Genomic DNA, 15731 nt, shown 5'->3' with positions numbered 1-15731 from the left:
TGAGTCTGGGGTCTCATACCACGGACTTTGGTGAAACTAAGACCGCTGCCTTTCTCTCTCAGGTGGGGTAAGGGACATTTGCCGGTCTCAACAAAGATGAAACCAAAATGGAAAAATCCCTCGTCACTAGAAAGGACAACTCCAACATCAGGAATCTGGATGTTGCTGTCCTGCTGTCCCACTGTCCTGCTGTGGAGCCCCTCCAGTTAAGCAACAGAGCCAAACTTTTAGCCAAACATGAGCTACACTAGAACTAACTCTCAGAATCTTCAGAAACAATCACTTTAAACACAAACTTGAGGAAAACAATTTTTTTTAACCTCCATAAATCTGCTGTCAGATAATCTACAAAGACACTTAAATTCCCAGAAAAGGCAAGAACTAGGTAAGTTACCTTTCCTGTGCTGATGCATAAACGGGGAACCGTCTACACCCTCAACCTGGATGCATTTCAAAAATCAGCATTTGAATTGGTAACATTTGGTCCAGAGAAAACAAGTTAAGTTGAGCCTACGCTTATGATGACTTCACAGGATTGCTCAGGAGAGTGAGCGGGTGCTAGCAAGGTGTGAGGACATCAGCTAGTCAGCTGCTAAAATACGACCTAGGGACGGCGCCCGCCCTTCACACCTCCTCCGATAGAAGGATTTGACTCAAAAGGGGATGAGGAGCCTTCTTCATCCTGTCAGCCAATGCAGGGGTGCATAGTGTATGTGTGTGTAACAGGATGTTAGGAGATGCTAAATTTTAAAGGGGTCTTACGGTTGCTAGGTTTGAGAAATCCTGGGAAAGAACATCAAACATGTTTTACTAGAGGAGCCCTCAGAGCATGTTGGACCCTCTCTCTAAGCAAGGGTCACAGCATGAGGTGTTTCCTAAACTTAGTACAAGATTCAAGTCACTTTCAGCAGAGACTTCTTCTGAACTAGGGTTCCAGAGAATACCCTTTGAGAAACAGTGGCTTGCTTTCTTCATATATGGATCAGATCTGAACAGGGCTCTGTTTTAAGTGAGACCCATAAAAGATGCTTGGGAAGCCTTTAAGGCCAACAAAATATTCATTCTACACCAGGCTGGTCCTTGCTCTCAAGAAAGCAATGAGTTACTGAAAAAGACAGGTCCGCCATGCCAGGTCACATGGTAGACAATGTCACAAGGTAGAACAGGTGAGTTCCCAGAGCTTATATGACAAGATAGGCTCCACTCACTGAGCAAGAGGAGAGTTAGAAGTCAGAAGCAACCCAAGCGCTCGAGAATATCCACCCAAAAATCGAACTGCACTTTCTAAGGCCACCAGCTTCTTAACCAAAACTGCACTGTTCTGTTTCATTCCGTTTGCGTTCCTTTATTTTCTGCTGCATTGGTGATGGTCAATCCCATGACTGCCTCTTAATTCTTTTCCTTAAACATGAGTGTGTGGGTGGGTGCATGCATGCACATGCATGCTGACTGTGCTAGATAGTTCTATGTCAACTTGACACAACCTAGAGTCATCTGAGAGGAGGGAACCTCAATTCAGAAAAATGCCTCCATAAGATCCCCTTGTAGGTGAGCCTGTAGGGCATTTTCTTAATTAGCGATTGATTGGGGAGGGACTCAGCCCATTTTGTGTGGCCCCACCTCTGGGCTAGTGGTTCTGGATTCTTTAAGAAAGCAGGTTGAGCAAGCCATGGAGAACAAGCCAGTAAGCAGTACCCCTCCATGGCCTCTGCATCAGCTCCTGCCTGCCTCCAGATACCTGCCCTGTGTGAGTTCCTGTTCTCACCGCTTTTCATGATGAGCTGTTACATGGAACTGTGAGTGAAATGAACCCTTTCCTCCCCATCTTGCTTTTGGTCATGGTGTTTTATCACAGTAATAGTCACCCTAACTAAGACATTGACTATGGGAGTCTGATCTCGCTTTCCATCAAGTGGGTTCTGAGAACTAATTCAGGTCATCAGGCTTGGTGCCAAGCACCTTTCTACCCACTGGACCATCTCCCAGCCCTCTTAGTTCTTGGTGGTTGTTTTTGTGCTTGGACTTGGCAACCATGCTTTCTGCACTCTACACAGAACTGAAGACCTCTGTTGGTCAGGGAAGCTTGCCTTCCTACAATGAGCCAGCAAAACCAGATAAACGACAGTCTAGCAATCTGGCAGAAGAAATCACTTGGACACTTTTCAAGCTGAATAACACAAACTTAAAACATGCAACATCCGGGGCCGGGTGATGGTGGTGCACACCTTTGATATCAGCACTCAGGAGGCAGAGCTGGGCAGATCTCTGCAATTCGAGGCCAACCTGGTCTACAAAGCGAGATCCAGGACAGGAACCAAAACTACACAGAGAAACCCTGTCTCGGAAAAAAAAAAAAAAAAAGGCAACATCCCAAAGGGAAGCAGGAAAATGGCACTCACAAAACCCAAGACTACCACAGTTGGCACAGTCACGAGAGCACCACCGGATAACTTTACTCAAGTCAAATATTCAAGTACATGCCAGTGGCATCTCCAGACAACAGAGGCACCAGAGGAATCAACGTGGACACAAGGATGTTTCCAGGTGTCTGAAAATGCCAAGAATTCAGACCTTCTGCATTTTCCCTAGTAATCAGGTCAGGTATTTGACACTTGAGGTGCAAAAAAAAAAAAAAAAAAAAAAAAAAAAAGTTTGAACAGTAACATCCCCTTTCCCTCCTTGCCAAGTATCCTCGTCCCAGGTCCCAGCATTCTTTGGTCCCCACACACAGGCCACAGCTGCTTAATCTCAGCTGCCCCAGGCTGCACCTGTGCATCAGACCAGGCTAATCACACTAACAGATGGCGGAGGCCAAGTAGCCAGCTAAGAACTGCTATCACTTTAAATAGCATCTAATGTTTCACAGGCTCCTCCCTGAAGCACTATCTCCCTGGTACAGCTAACACCAGCCCTTAATCACCACACAGCGCCCATCTCAGGGACAGAGCGGGTGTCATTTGAGAGCTAATTACCAAAAGCCCCACTGCAGGGTGAAAGTGTGGCAACCTCTCGATGGGGTGGCACCATTACACACCACGCTTTATTGCCCGGCCCTTCTACACAGATGCTAGGCAGTCAGGCAAGCAGTCACAGCAATATCCCCAGAGGTCCCCAACAGGCAAACCCCGAAACACTAGGAGAGTCCAATCACTCAGGCTTGGCTGTTATATAACCTATACCTGCTGTTACACGTCATGACATCACGTGTGTTCCTAGTGATGTCGTCAGGCAGCAGACCTGACCCAGCACAGAACCGTTCCCAGGTGTGCCAGCAAAACCAAGTGGGTGGAACCTCATGTCTCAATCAACCATGGAGGCACCCACATGTGGTACCACTTGAGAGCTATAAACAACTGTGCAAACATATCAGCTCACACACACCCCACCCCCGTGGGGACCTGGGATGCCCACGGGTACCAGGCTTCAAGTGGCTGGACACTTCCCTTTGCTGCCTAAGACTATTTTCTGGTCACTATAATAAGACTTGTTGCTTTCTGCATCAAGGGTTACTGGAGGCCGAACCTGAGCCGACAGCCAGCACCAGTGCCCTCCAGAGCCGGTTTGGGAGGGTTCCGCCTCCTGCTTCGGTGAGAGCCAAAGAACGGCAACTATGAAAAGCATATTCTGCTGGGTCCGTGTTGTGACCAGAGGATAGGAAGAGAGGTAACAAGCCTCTGCAAGGCCGTCACAGATCACAGTAGCAGCACATACTTGCACTTGCCTTCTTGATTTTTATGAATGTGGCTGGTAGTTTGTGCCTGTTTGGGGCAAATCTGTCTGTGTGTGTGTGTGTGTGTGTGTGTGTGTGTGTGTGTGTGTGTGTGTGTATGTGTGTGTGTCCACAAGGCAGCAGTTCTTATACCTTAATGTGAAATGAAATACACACACACACCCCACATCTCTAAGTAGGTCTGAAGACAAGCTTAAGGAACGGGTATCTCTAGAGAGTTGAGTTCCCACGTGACGCTAACACTGCTGGTCCAGGCACACTTTGAAAACCACTCTCCTAAGCGTTCACTCTCCCTAGAGTAAAAATTATATTAACCAAATTATTTCTCCTTATGCCCAAACTATTGAGACTTAAGAACAAAGCCAAACATTCACTGGAGTGACAATATTTATCCCAGGGCCTAACAACATTCTCTCTGTTAGCTAGCCCAGGCTAAGCGATGGTGTTTTCAATAAATGGTACAGGAATAACTGTGAACAACATCCAGAGGCAAGAGGAAACAGACCTACACCCAGACCTTGCAAACAGATCACAACTGGAATATAAACGTAAAACACGAAACTATAACGCTCCCAAGGAGTGAGAGGACTGCCCTGGAGTTTACTCCTGACTTCTTAGAGACAACACCAATGGCGTGAGGGGACCCACGAGAGAGCCGATAAGCAAGACTTTAAAATGCTTGCTCTGGGAGACACTGTCAAAGAAAGGGATTCTCACACTAGGAGAGATGATTTGAATGAAGGAGTAGAGGACTGTGACCCAAAAATATAAAAACTCTTGAAACTCAGCAATAAGAAAACAAACAACTCAATTAAAAAAAAAAAGCCAAAGCATTTAACAGACACTCACCAACAAGCACATATAAAGATGCTTCCCATCCTTGTCATGAGGAAACGCATTCTACAATGGCAGAAATCCATAGCACCAGCATCACCCAATACTGGCAAGGATGCAGAGCGAGGGGAGCTCTCCTTCATGGATGGTGGCAACACAAAATGCTGTGGCTGCTTTGGAAAGCCGTTTGGCAAGCTTCCAGTGACTCTGAACTTACCACAGCATCTAACAGTGACGTTCCAAGGAGAAGGAAATGTATAGCTAAAAATCCCACACCTGGTCTATGGCATCTCTACTCGTGACTGCCAAACCTAGGCAACAACCAAGATGTCCTTCAATGGAGAGATGCATAATCTGTGTACATACAAACTAGGGGATACTGTTCAGTACTAAGAAAAAATTAGCTGAATTCATTGGAAAATTCAGGGGAAAAAAATGTAACGCATATCACTAGGCGAAAGGTGCCAATCTGAAAAGCCTACATAGTGTATGAATCTAACATATGCTATTTCTGAACAGGCAAAGTCTGGAAAGATTGGCTAAGGGCTGGGCGGGTGTGTGTGTATGTGTGAATAAGTAATGCTCGGCAATGTTTAGGACAATAAAATTTGTGTGCTAGCACAATGATAGAAACATATTGTTATTCATTTGCATAAGCCCCAGGTCCTACAGTGAACCCTGAGGATCACAGACCTTGGGCTCCGGTGTTGAGTGGATGTGGGCTCTTCAGAGGTCTCAAGTGCTGTTGACAATGGGAGACGCTATCCTTGGGGCAGGGGAAGTCTGTGAGTAATCTCTTGATGTTGCTGTGAGCTATTCAAATTGTATCCTTTTTCTTTCTGATCCTCCTGCCTCCGCCTCTGGAGCTTAGACTGCAAGCATGTGCTACTGTGCTCAGTCATGTAGTGATGGGAGTTGAGAGCAGGGCTTTGCCCATGCTGGGTAAGCATTGTACCAATCAAGGTACATCACCAGCCCTAAAAACATATTTTAAGGCCACAGGCTCATTTTAGTAACTAATTGTTATTATTTATGACTCATTTAATTCACTTGTGACAAAAAAAAATCCTTTCACAATAACGCTGAATACAACAAGCATAGGGTGTGGGGAGCAAAACAAACAGACAGAACCACCATCTCTTTGTAACAGTCCAGTCCTACCTGGAGAATGTAACTGATTCTGTGTTTTGTGTCTTTGTGGAACAAATGTTCACAAGCACTGAGTCTTCGAAGCACACGCTCTCCTTTAATCTAACTTCCCAGAAGACATGGCTGCCATTCCCATCTGAGGCACAGACAGCAACTGGGCAACCGAGAAGCAGTGAATCATTACTGGATCTCTGGCTGCCCAGCTCCAAAGAAGCTGGTCATGTTATTGTTACTGAGCAAGTCAGCGACCTCAAGAGTGAGTGCCCAGTGCCCACTGTCTTAAGACATGCCAACATTCACCCCCTTTCTCATCACCATCCTCAAAGTAGGACATGCTTTTTCCCCTCAGCAAGAGGCAACGTTGCAAAGGCTTGGGTCTCTTAGCCTCAGAACATTGTACTCTGGGCCAGATAATTCTTGTTAAGCTGTACGCTGTGAATAAGGAACATCTCTGACCTCCAACCACAAGCCACCACCAGGCCCCATGGAGGACTTTCCAAAAGAGATCATTCAGGCAAGGTGGCTCACACCTGTGGGCCCCAGTCCTCGAGAGGCTCATGGAAGGATCACACAAGCCCAGGAGTTCAAGTCCAGCCTAAGCAACAAAGTCGAGACCTTGTCTCCATGAATGAATAAAGCAGTAAAAACAGTGAAATACTCCAGGAGGGAGGAGAGGCTATCACCCCTAAGTCAGGAAAGGCATGATGGGGGTTATGAAGAAGACCAAGATGGCCACAAGTCCTACTAGTGGTCTATTAACACCGAGAGACCAAAGAAGAAAGTAGAACCACAGACAGAAACAGTGTTTGCAAGAGAGAGCTATTGACACACAAAGAAAGGACAAGTGGCGAGAGGGTGGACAGCAGCAGAGTTTATTCTCAAGTTGGAAAATAGGGACAGCAGACATAGGGGGGGCGGGGGGACAATGAGGGCCAGGGACACAGCACAGCAGTTCGGAGGAGTCGACAGAAGACAGGTGAGGATTCGACAGAAGGCAGGACTCCCCTCTTCTCTCCTCTCAGGGACCTTCAGAGGCAGGTTACTTACTCTGGTTGTTCCTGTTCTCACTGACAAAGTCTTCGGAGCTATCTGTGTCGTCCTCGTCATCTCCAGATGAGATGGCATCTGCATTCAAAAGAACATATCCATGGATGCGTTTGCAAAGGCAAAAGTCACCACCACCTGCGGCTGAGCTCTTCTCAAGAGAGAGCTCAACCACCCAAGAGCCCAGGAGCAATGGCAGAGACCTTGGGGTGCTAAGATGGTTTTAGTGGCTTAAAGCGTCTCTGTGAAACCTGTGTTGACTCTCAGGATTTCCTCCTATCTAAAACTGGGATGGGTTTTGAGCTTCAAAGAGTATTCAAATCCCCAACAACTTTTAAAATTTTTTAATGACTTTATTTTTATTTTATGTACACTGGTGTTTTGCTTGCATATATTTCTGTGTGAGGGTGTTGGGTCCCTTGAAACTGTAGTTTATAGACAGTTGTGATCTGCCATGTGCATGCTGGGAATTGAACCTGGGGCCTGTGGAAGAGCAGCCAGTGCTCCCAATTGCTGAGTCATCTCTCCAGTCCCACCCCACCCCCAACAAATTTTGACTCTATAATAGCCAAACATTGGTTTTATTTCCCCTTTTCAACACTTGGGGTTCTCTTCAAGATAGAAATGACTCCCTAACAAAACTCAGTTTCCTGAGTGGGCCTTCTGATTGCTAACCAACATTCGGAAGGGAGAATTCCCAACTGGCCACAAAGGAGGCCTGCTGCTACCCATTCCCTTCACTATACAGAAGGAAATAAAAAGGAGAGAAATTTAGGGTTTAACAAAGGAACCCAAATCTAGATTCCCATATTTCAACTGTATACTGTAAATGCCAAGAATGTGGGAGCGGGGGGGGGGGGGGGGGGGGGGTGAAGAAGACTGTGTACTCTGCTTTGGAATATCTCTGTCACTTGAGAAATCTGTGGTATACTGGGTCCCAGTGAGGAATGTCAGAAATAGATCAGCCAGGCACAGTAGTCTACGTCTGTGGTCTCAGCTTGTTTGTGTGTTTGTTGGGGTGGGGGGTGGGGGGAGTAGTTGTTGGGGAATGGTGGGAGGCTGATGTGAGCCTAGGAGTTCAAGTCCAGCCTGGGCAACAAAAGAAGACCTTGTCTCGAATGAATAGCAAACTGACACTGTCTGTGCCTGGCAGTCAATGAGTACAGTCCACTGTGATTTCACTTGGCCGAAAATCATAACGACTTTTCAATCAGAAAACAACTGCAGAAGAGGAGACAGAGCGTTCGTCACACTTGCAAGCCAACTCACCTGTGACATTCACCATGAAGTACCAAGTGTCACTGTCTATCGTGCTAGCTGCAGTACAAGCATAGAGGCCGGAGTCTCTAGGTGTGGCGCCTTTTATCTGCAAGTACTCCCCAATAAGCACTGTCCTATTGCTGGGCCCCAAGTGCACCCCATCCTTAGTCCAACTGATCACCGCGGCATCTTTCAACATGCAGTGCAACTCTAGCGACTCCCCGGGGGCGACCACGTACGACTCTGGTTGGGAGATTTGGTATTTGGTTGGTGGCTCTGCAGAACAGGTGGGAGAGAGAAGACAGAGGCAGATGGGGAGGAGGGAGAGAGGAGAGAAGGTCCAACAAAGGTCAGTGGAGGCCGTTCTTTCCCAGGAGACACTGTTCTTGTTTGACAAACGGCCTCGGGAGGTGCCCATCTCTCACCACACCCCAGAAGCCAGGAAGCAGCCCCCACTCAGACTTGACGGACAGCCCTGGAAACAATGGCCACAGACGCAGCCAGCAGAAGCTGTCCTGTGCTGGTTTGTTTCCACGGACTGTAAATCGGGCTTTAAAAACCAACCACGCCCCAGAGTAGAAGGAAAATCCACGAGAAATGTTTAAAGGTGATTGCCAAGCTAGCCATTCAGCACGACGGGGTGTGTGATACATGCACACACATACACACACTCTCAGACTGACTTAACTACTTATTCATGTTTCACTTAGCCAAACTTTTCGATGCGAAAATGTCTCAAATTTGAAGGCAAATGAACCCATCTACAAAACTCTTGGCCATTTGAGAAGCGGCAACTATTGGCTTACTCTTTTTTTTTTTTTTTTTTTTTTAATTAGCTCTCAGGGTTCGATCAGTACTGAGCTGGTTCTGTACTGGGTGAGCTGGGAGATGCTGTCTTCTTCAAAATGATAGAAGCCTGGATGCCTTTAACATCCAAAGAAAGAAAAGGAGGGGGTCCCTAACAATTAATGGCCCTATCCTGTAAATCACCTTTTAGATAAGGATGCTGTCTACACTGTCCACCCCTCATGCTACTAGCGAAGCCAGATCCATCCTGCCCCAGTCCCCAGTCTCCTCAACACCCTTCTCTTTAAAGAACATAACATCTCCCTCTCACTCCTGTTTAGCTCAGCTCCTTCTCTGATCCCAGATTAATCATGACCCACCTGGCTGGAAATAAAAGTCTCTCCTACTCTAAAATCCATCTGCCTGTCCCTCAAAACTACTGGAACAGGACACATTGCCTGTGAATATCCTGACTTCCTGAGGAATCCTTCGAGTCCCAGACGGAAAGCCCAATTCTGATAGGTCTTTATGCCCCACTCCCCTCTCCACCCTGGAGAACCTTTGACATACACAGAGGAGGCAGACAGACAGAACACCATCGCAGTTCTCAAAGAGGCAGGGCAGGATTAGACCATGGGCCTTCCTCAGGGCCACGGTGACCCTGAGGGTCCATGAAGTAAGCTTTCATGCCCATAGTGAGAGCTGTGGATGGTACCCAGAGTCCCAAGCCTAGAAAACACAATGCCTTCCGTCCAATCTGGGACAATTCCAGATCTGGGCAGCAACATCACAAGGCAATTATTCTGCCCAGAGCTCGCTCAAAAGAACAAATCTCCCACATGACTAAAATACAGTCCATTCATGCTTTAGTCCCACTATTTAATAAACATCTGGTGCACTCTGACCTCCACATACACAACATGACACGTGTGCCCATACATCATCCACATACTCAATAATGACGATAATAATAAATAACAATAATAACAACAGCAAGTAAAATAAAGGGTTTATATTTTTAAGAGCAAGGAAGAGAAGTATGGAGAGGAAGGGGGATTCAATTTGACCAAAATCTGATACCACCTGCCACTCTCGTCCCAACATCTCTGAATGAAAGATTCATACGATGTTAGAAAATGATGGGGCCTATCCACTGAGAAGCCCTTCCTCCACATGATAGCAAGAAAGGATCCAGACTCGCTGAATTCAGGCGGCCCTGCTGGTCCATGCTGGACCAGTTCACCTGCACTACACCACCATTTCTAGTTCTGCCCTGAGAAACACCGGATGAAGAGGGGCTCTCAGGTAGGGCAGGATCCAGGATGTCTGGTAAAGGGGCACTCACTGCCCTGGGTACAGGGGGACACCTGAGCGCATTTCCTCTCCGTCCCGCATAACCTCGCAGCCACAGGGTCCCCAAGACACAGCACTACCCAGGAGCCACCCACTGTGAACTTGATCTTGCGGCCACAACCAACCCAGGCGATGTCAGTCATCCCAACTGTTGTTCTGTAGTTCCCCAGGAAGACGACTGAGACAGTAAAGTACCGTCCGCAAACACACGTAAGAAAGGTAAGTATCTGCAATCAAGCCAGTCTCGCGTCAAGGCAGAAAGCACAACTCCTCCTACCTCCGCGACGGCCATTTCACAAGAGGACCCATGCAGGGGGCGGCAGCATCGGTGGTTAGCCATGCTACCTCCTCCTTGGGTATCCTAGCAAGGAGGGAAAACTAAGAGAGGGAGGGGAAAAGGAGGGAGGGGAAAAGGAGGGAGAGGGTCAAACGCTGCAGAGCCAGGGAGGAGATAACAGAGAAGGACGCTGAGGGATGGGTGGGCAGAACCACAAGGGGGGAGAAAAACCAAACGGATGGCATCCCAGGCCATCCAATGTCCCCACTGATCTAGCTGGTAGGTCCCTGCAAATGGAGCACGCGTGAGCTACATCGTGGACCAGGGTACTAAGAACATGGGACCCCAGAGGCATGCTGGGAAGAAGCCACCCTGTTCCTGCCTGGCCCTGGAGACTTGCTTCCGAGCTGAAGCCTTCTCTTCTGTGTCCAGATCCTTCAGGGAACTTCCGGGCTGGCTACTCACAAACAACGTCTGCTCCTAGAGTCCTGTAGTATTACAACTCTCCATCGTAATCACCTCAGAGTGCCCTACAAGGGACCAAGGCACCAAAGGCACCGAGCTCACCACACCTCACCTCTCTCTCCCACTCAGGCGGCCTTCTGATGCAGGCCGCTCCTTGCCGGACTCCACCAAGCCACTGGCTCTGTGTAGCACGTGACTATTGGCATAGGGCAAGGAACTCCCTGGGAAATCCAAACAGTCCCTTTTACAGCAATATCAACATTTCCTGGATTTAACATTTCTGATGCCACGGCTTGCCATTCCGTTTTCCTCAGAACACTCGCTTTCAAGCCCCCTCCCTCCCTCGGCACTCTCCACAGCACAACGGGGAGAGAGAAGGTTCCAGAAGCTGCTTTTCTCGACACCAAATGTTCTTTCAGAAGTTAGATAGACAGAAAGCATGCTCTCACACATTTTTCATAATTAAATGGAAACTTGGAAAGAAGCGAGGGAGCGAGGCCATACCTTGTCATTGTTACCTAAACTCTCTGAACAAACAGGGTGACATGTTTACTTTCTGGGAGGGATCCACTCAGCTGTTTCTACCTGCCACAAACAAAACACTGGCTGGAGGCTCTCCCGTGTGGAGGCTTAGCTGTGTTTCTACCCACAGGTTCTAATCCCTTGAGACATGCCAGCAGTTTCCTGTGTGGTAGGTGTATTTTCAGTGAGGTGACTACTCTGATATAGTCTGGAGGTGGGGGAGGGGGCGGTCCTTCACAGCGTCAAAAGTCAGTAATGAAAATATCAACTGTGTTGGGGGCATGGTGGTACTCGGTGGGCATTTAACAGGTTGGGTTAGGAGGGTTGTAAGTTCAAAGCCCACATGGGCTACAGAGTGGGTTTAAGGCCTACCTACGCTACAGAGTGCATTCAAAGCCATGAAAAAAAGTATATCTATGGCTCTCACCCTGTCATGGGCCCACTTTCTCTGCAAGATGTCCCTTGAGTCACTCACTATTCCTTGGAAGGCAATAGAGATTTAGAAATGAGGGATTTCTGACCCAGGTGAAAGGGAGACTGAGGCAGAATCTTCCTGACATGCCCCCTCCCCAAGTCCTTCTGCAGATCCAGGTAGGCCACAGCCTCTGGGTGGGACCCACCTGGATGTCACCAGTGACAACTTGTGTTTACCCTCCTATAAGTGAGCAAAGTGAGGAGACTTGCTGTGTGAGAGCCACCCTAGGAAGGGATCCTGCAGGAGTAGATGAGGCTGGGAACGAGAAACCTCACAGTGCACAGAGGGACTTCTGCCTCAGCACCACCAGGATGGCAGTCTTGAGGCTCCCAAACAGCTCTAGCGGCGAGAGATGGGAAGCCGCTTCAGGTAATGCTTTATGTTGCCAAGCCAGCGATAGCAGCACTTCAGACTGTCACTTTTTATAATGTTTGCCTATAAACTTTTCCCGTGTGGTTTCTGAAATGGCGCCCAAGTGCAAACAGGGAACAGATGGAAGCCCCAGTCCTGCCCTGGCCAATCACCTCCTGCAGAATGCACAGCGGAGTCTCACCGCTCAGGGGGAAGGAGCCACCTCTGCAGACCGCCTCTGGGCCAACTAACCACACCACATTTCACACATGGAGCCACTTCGGGCTGTCCCCAGGATGACTCCACTTCCAGCGACTACAGGATCTGAGTTAAGGATATGGTGGGGTGGCCCCAAGCAGCCTCACTTTAGGGAGTCTCCCCACAAGGGTATCTGATCCCCAAAACACACTCCTCTAGAAGCAAAAGAAAGGGAGATCGGCACAGATTCACCCAGAAGAGGGAAATGTGGGGAGGAAGGGGGGAGATGCGGAGAAAAGAGGAGAGAGGATGCAGGTTGGAAAACCAAGGAGAGAAGCGGGGAGGAGGAAGGTGGAGAAGAGGAGGCATCCTCAGTAGGCCTGTCCTGTCAGGGGACTGGGCTGCCCAACTCAACTGTCCCCACCTTCCGGCACACCTCTAGACCATGAGGACTGCGTCAAGAACACTGCGGCAACACAATAACATGGCCTGGTGCCCTCCCAGACAGTGCCAGCTAGTACAAGACAAACAAAGGCCACAGCCACAGGGCTGCCAGCAGTCTTGACAGAGAATAGGGATCAAGCTGCCAAATGTCACTGCACAGTCACAGGACACCAGGAGCAGGACAGGTGAGTGGCAGTGGGTTAGCCCACTCTGCCCTCCGGGCCACAAAGATGCCCCATAGTGGCCACTCCACAGTCCTAGTGGGCTGGGTTCACTGGCCACAGAACAGTGTTCGGAACTTGAGATACTCTTTGTAACTGCAAATCAAAGGCGTCCAGAGAGGAGGGCAGATGACACCTGGCATGCCCACCTAGGCTTTTAGAAACCGGTGACATCTGGCCGCATTGGGACCTTGGAAGAGCCCCGTCTGTTATTTTTTGCATGGCCTGGTTGGCGTGGAGCTGGCACCAGAGCTCAGCGTAAAGATACTAAGGGCAACGGGGTCCCTTGGTGGCGTCAGGAAGAACCACCTCGGGTGGGTGGCCTGTCCTCAGACACAAAGGTGACATCCCAGAGCTGGCCGCCGCAGCTCCTGCTCGTTCAGAGCGTCCCCTTTACAAGAACCAACTTGCAAGTCCTGATATCAAACTCAGGCCTTATAAGGCCGTGGTACAATTCATTCTTAAAGAGGGGAGGGGGTCAACACCCACACAGGACAAAGCTGGAAGTTCTCAACCTCAAGAAATATTGCGGCATAAAAAAATGGGGGAGGGGGAGGAAAGAGATGCAAAGGCGGGGAGAGGAGATGGGTGAGCTGGCTGCCAAGGCTTTCTGTTTACAACCAATAGCTGGAGCGTGTATTCCAACACATGTCGGGACTGCAAACTCCCTGTGTCGTGTCAGCATCAACCCTGCTAATAGCTACCTCCGCCGCCGCCGCCGCCACAGTAGCCTGACAGCCCCAGAAACTCTGGGCTGGCTCAAGCCGCCCCATCAGAGAGGACCAGTAAGTAGTCAATGTTTCCAATATGGGAACCATTACACATTACGTATTTAGGCACACCCCTCATAATTTAGGTTTGGCTTTGAGAAACGGGGTGAACAGCCCTCTGTGTTTGAAAGAAATTATGCTGAGCCCAGGAGAAAAATCAAAATGTAAAAAGGGCAAAAGGACCTAAGAATGCCCTCGCTGGAAAATGAGTCACTGTATCAGCCAACACTTGGACTCCAAGTGGCAGTTTCGCTCCTTACCCATCTGCATTCCCCTCTGCCACCCCATCCTAGCACGTGATGATGATGTCCAGGTGACAAAAAGACGAATTTCACTCCTGGTCACAACAGAGGCGCCCAATTCAGACAGTCCCAGGAGGGCAATTCCCACGGGGCCATGAGTAGAAATCAAACCGTGCAGTCCACACAAATCCCTAGCTATTGACGCTTTGCTTGAGCAAGAACTGCAAAATGGAGCCTTTTGTTCAGAGAGTGTGTCTATCCCAAAGAGCTCAGCCATTGGATTCCGTAGCACCCAGGAAGTAGAAACTGGCATTACAAGTTATGTCGAAGCACCTAGTACCGGAGGCTCAGAGGCACAAAGAAGAGTCTGTATCCACAGTCTGGCCAGCCAGACCCAGGTCTCCTGCGTCCTGAAGGCGCACTTGCAGAGAAGGCGTGAGCTTCCTAAGGTCTGCAGGACTCCTTGGGATGCGCCGGTCTGGAAACCTTGCCATCTGGGGCTGGATCCACAGACAGACAAACGCCACTGGGAAACTGGTGAATCTCAGCTGTGGGGCAAGGTTTGTGCTCCCTGTCATTACAACATCAAGGAATGGGGTGAGGAGGTCTCTTTAGGTGAAGGCCTGAATGGAAGGGATCCAACCTACAGTGTTACAGTCTTAAGGTATACCACCTACAGGGTTACAGTCTTAAGGTATACCTATAGTGTTACAGTCTTAAGGTATACCTATAGTGTTACAGTCTTAAGGTATACCTACAGTGTTACAATCTTAAGGTATACTCAAGTGTCTCTCTGGAAAACTAATTTACCACGTTGCCCAGGTCCCAGATTCCTCCCTCCCTCCCTCCTCCCCTCATTCATTCACTTGGTGGCTTGCCTAGCCAGAGGCATACTGTCCCCTGTCTCCAAACCACTATTCCACTCGAGAGGCTCCTATGCAGCTTTCAAAATCCAACCCAAGTGTGTCCCCTATGAGATTTCCTGATTCCTATTGCGACAAATGTCACCATCCCTGTCCCCATGACATCACAGCCTTGTTTTATCCATGTAGTATCTACAACTGGCAAACACATTTACCCTCACCCACCAGTCTCGTGGAGAGATTCTGAGGAGGTGGGAGAAGGGAAAATAAATGCAATGATCCTGGTTTATCGTGCATAAGGACCACCTTCCGGTGTCAGCCTCCGACATGGGCTGCGTTCTCACAGGCTCTCAGATGAGGATGGTGCAGCCAGCTTAAGGCTTGCTGCTGTCAAATGATGACACAAAGAGAGAACCCAAGGCTTTCTGGGAAGTCCCTCCAGTACCCCGATGTGAGGAGCACATGGAGAGAAAGCGCTCTGTGCATAGTAGGGCAAGAGCTCTATCTGCAGCCCTGCACTGGCCAGGGGCCACCTGGGGCTTGAGTTTATGGGTCACAACCTGATTGTAACAGGTCAGCCGATGGGTCAGCAGAGGATTTATGCAGCCCCGTGAGAATGTCCACTTGTATTCCTCTGACTCCAAACCAGGGTTTTCTTTCAAATGAACTGATCTGTCACATCTTATATACGCTGCTTCCCTAAGTGGGGATTCCTGCAAGGTTCCCAAGTGGAACTAAACATCTGAA

At 48.8% G+C, this 15731-nt stretch overlaps 1 protein-coding gene across 1 annotated transcript in view; it reads right to left on the bottom strand.

Annotated features, from left to right (window-relative positions):
• The window catches only part of Fgfr2 (fibroblast growth factor receptor 2), a 107747-nt gene that overhangs the window by 77082 nt on the left and 14934 nt on the right, over positions 1 to 15731 (bottom strand). The window contains 2 exon segments of the mRNA XM_052714721.1: positions 6761 to 6838; positions 8027 to 8293. Of these exon segments, the coding sequence (XP_052570681.1) occupies positions 6761 to 6838; positions 8027 to 8293 (345 nt within the window).

The sequence above is a fragment of the Peromyscus californicus genome, unplaced genomic scaffold (genome assembly GCF_007827085.1).
Source record: "Peromyscus californicus insignis strain IS unplaced genomic scaffold, ASM782708v3 Scaffold_4__1_contigs__length_199733344, whole genome shotgun sequence".
NCBI lineage: Eukaryota > Metazoa > Chordata > Mammalia > Rodentia > Cricetidae > Peromyscus > Peromyscus californicus.
This window is presented reverse-complemented; position numbering and strand designations above follow the sequence as displayed.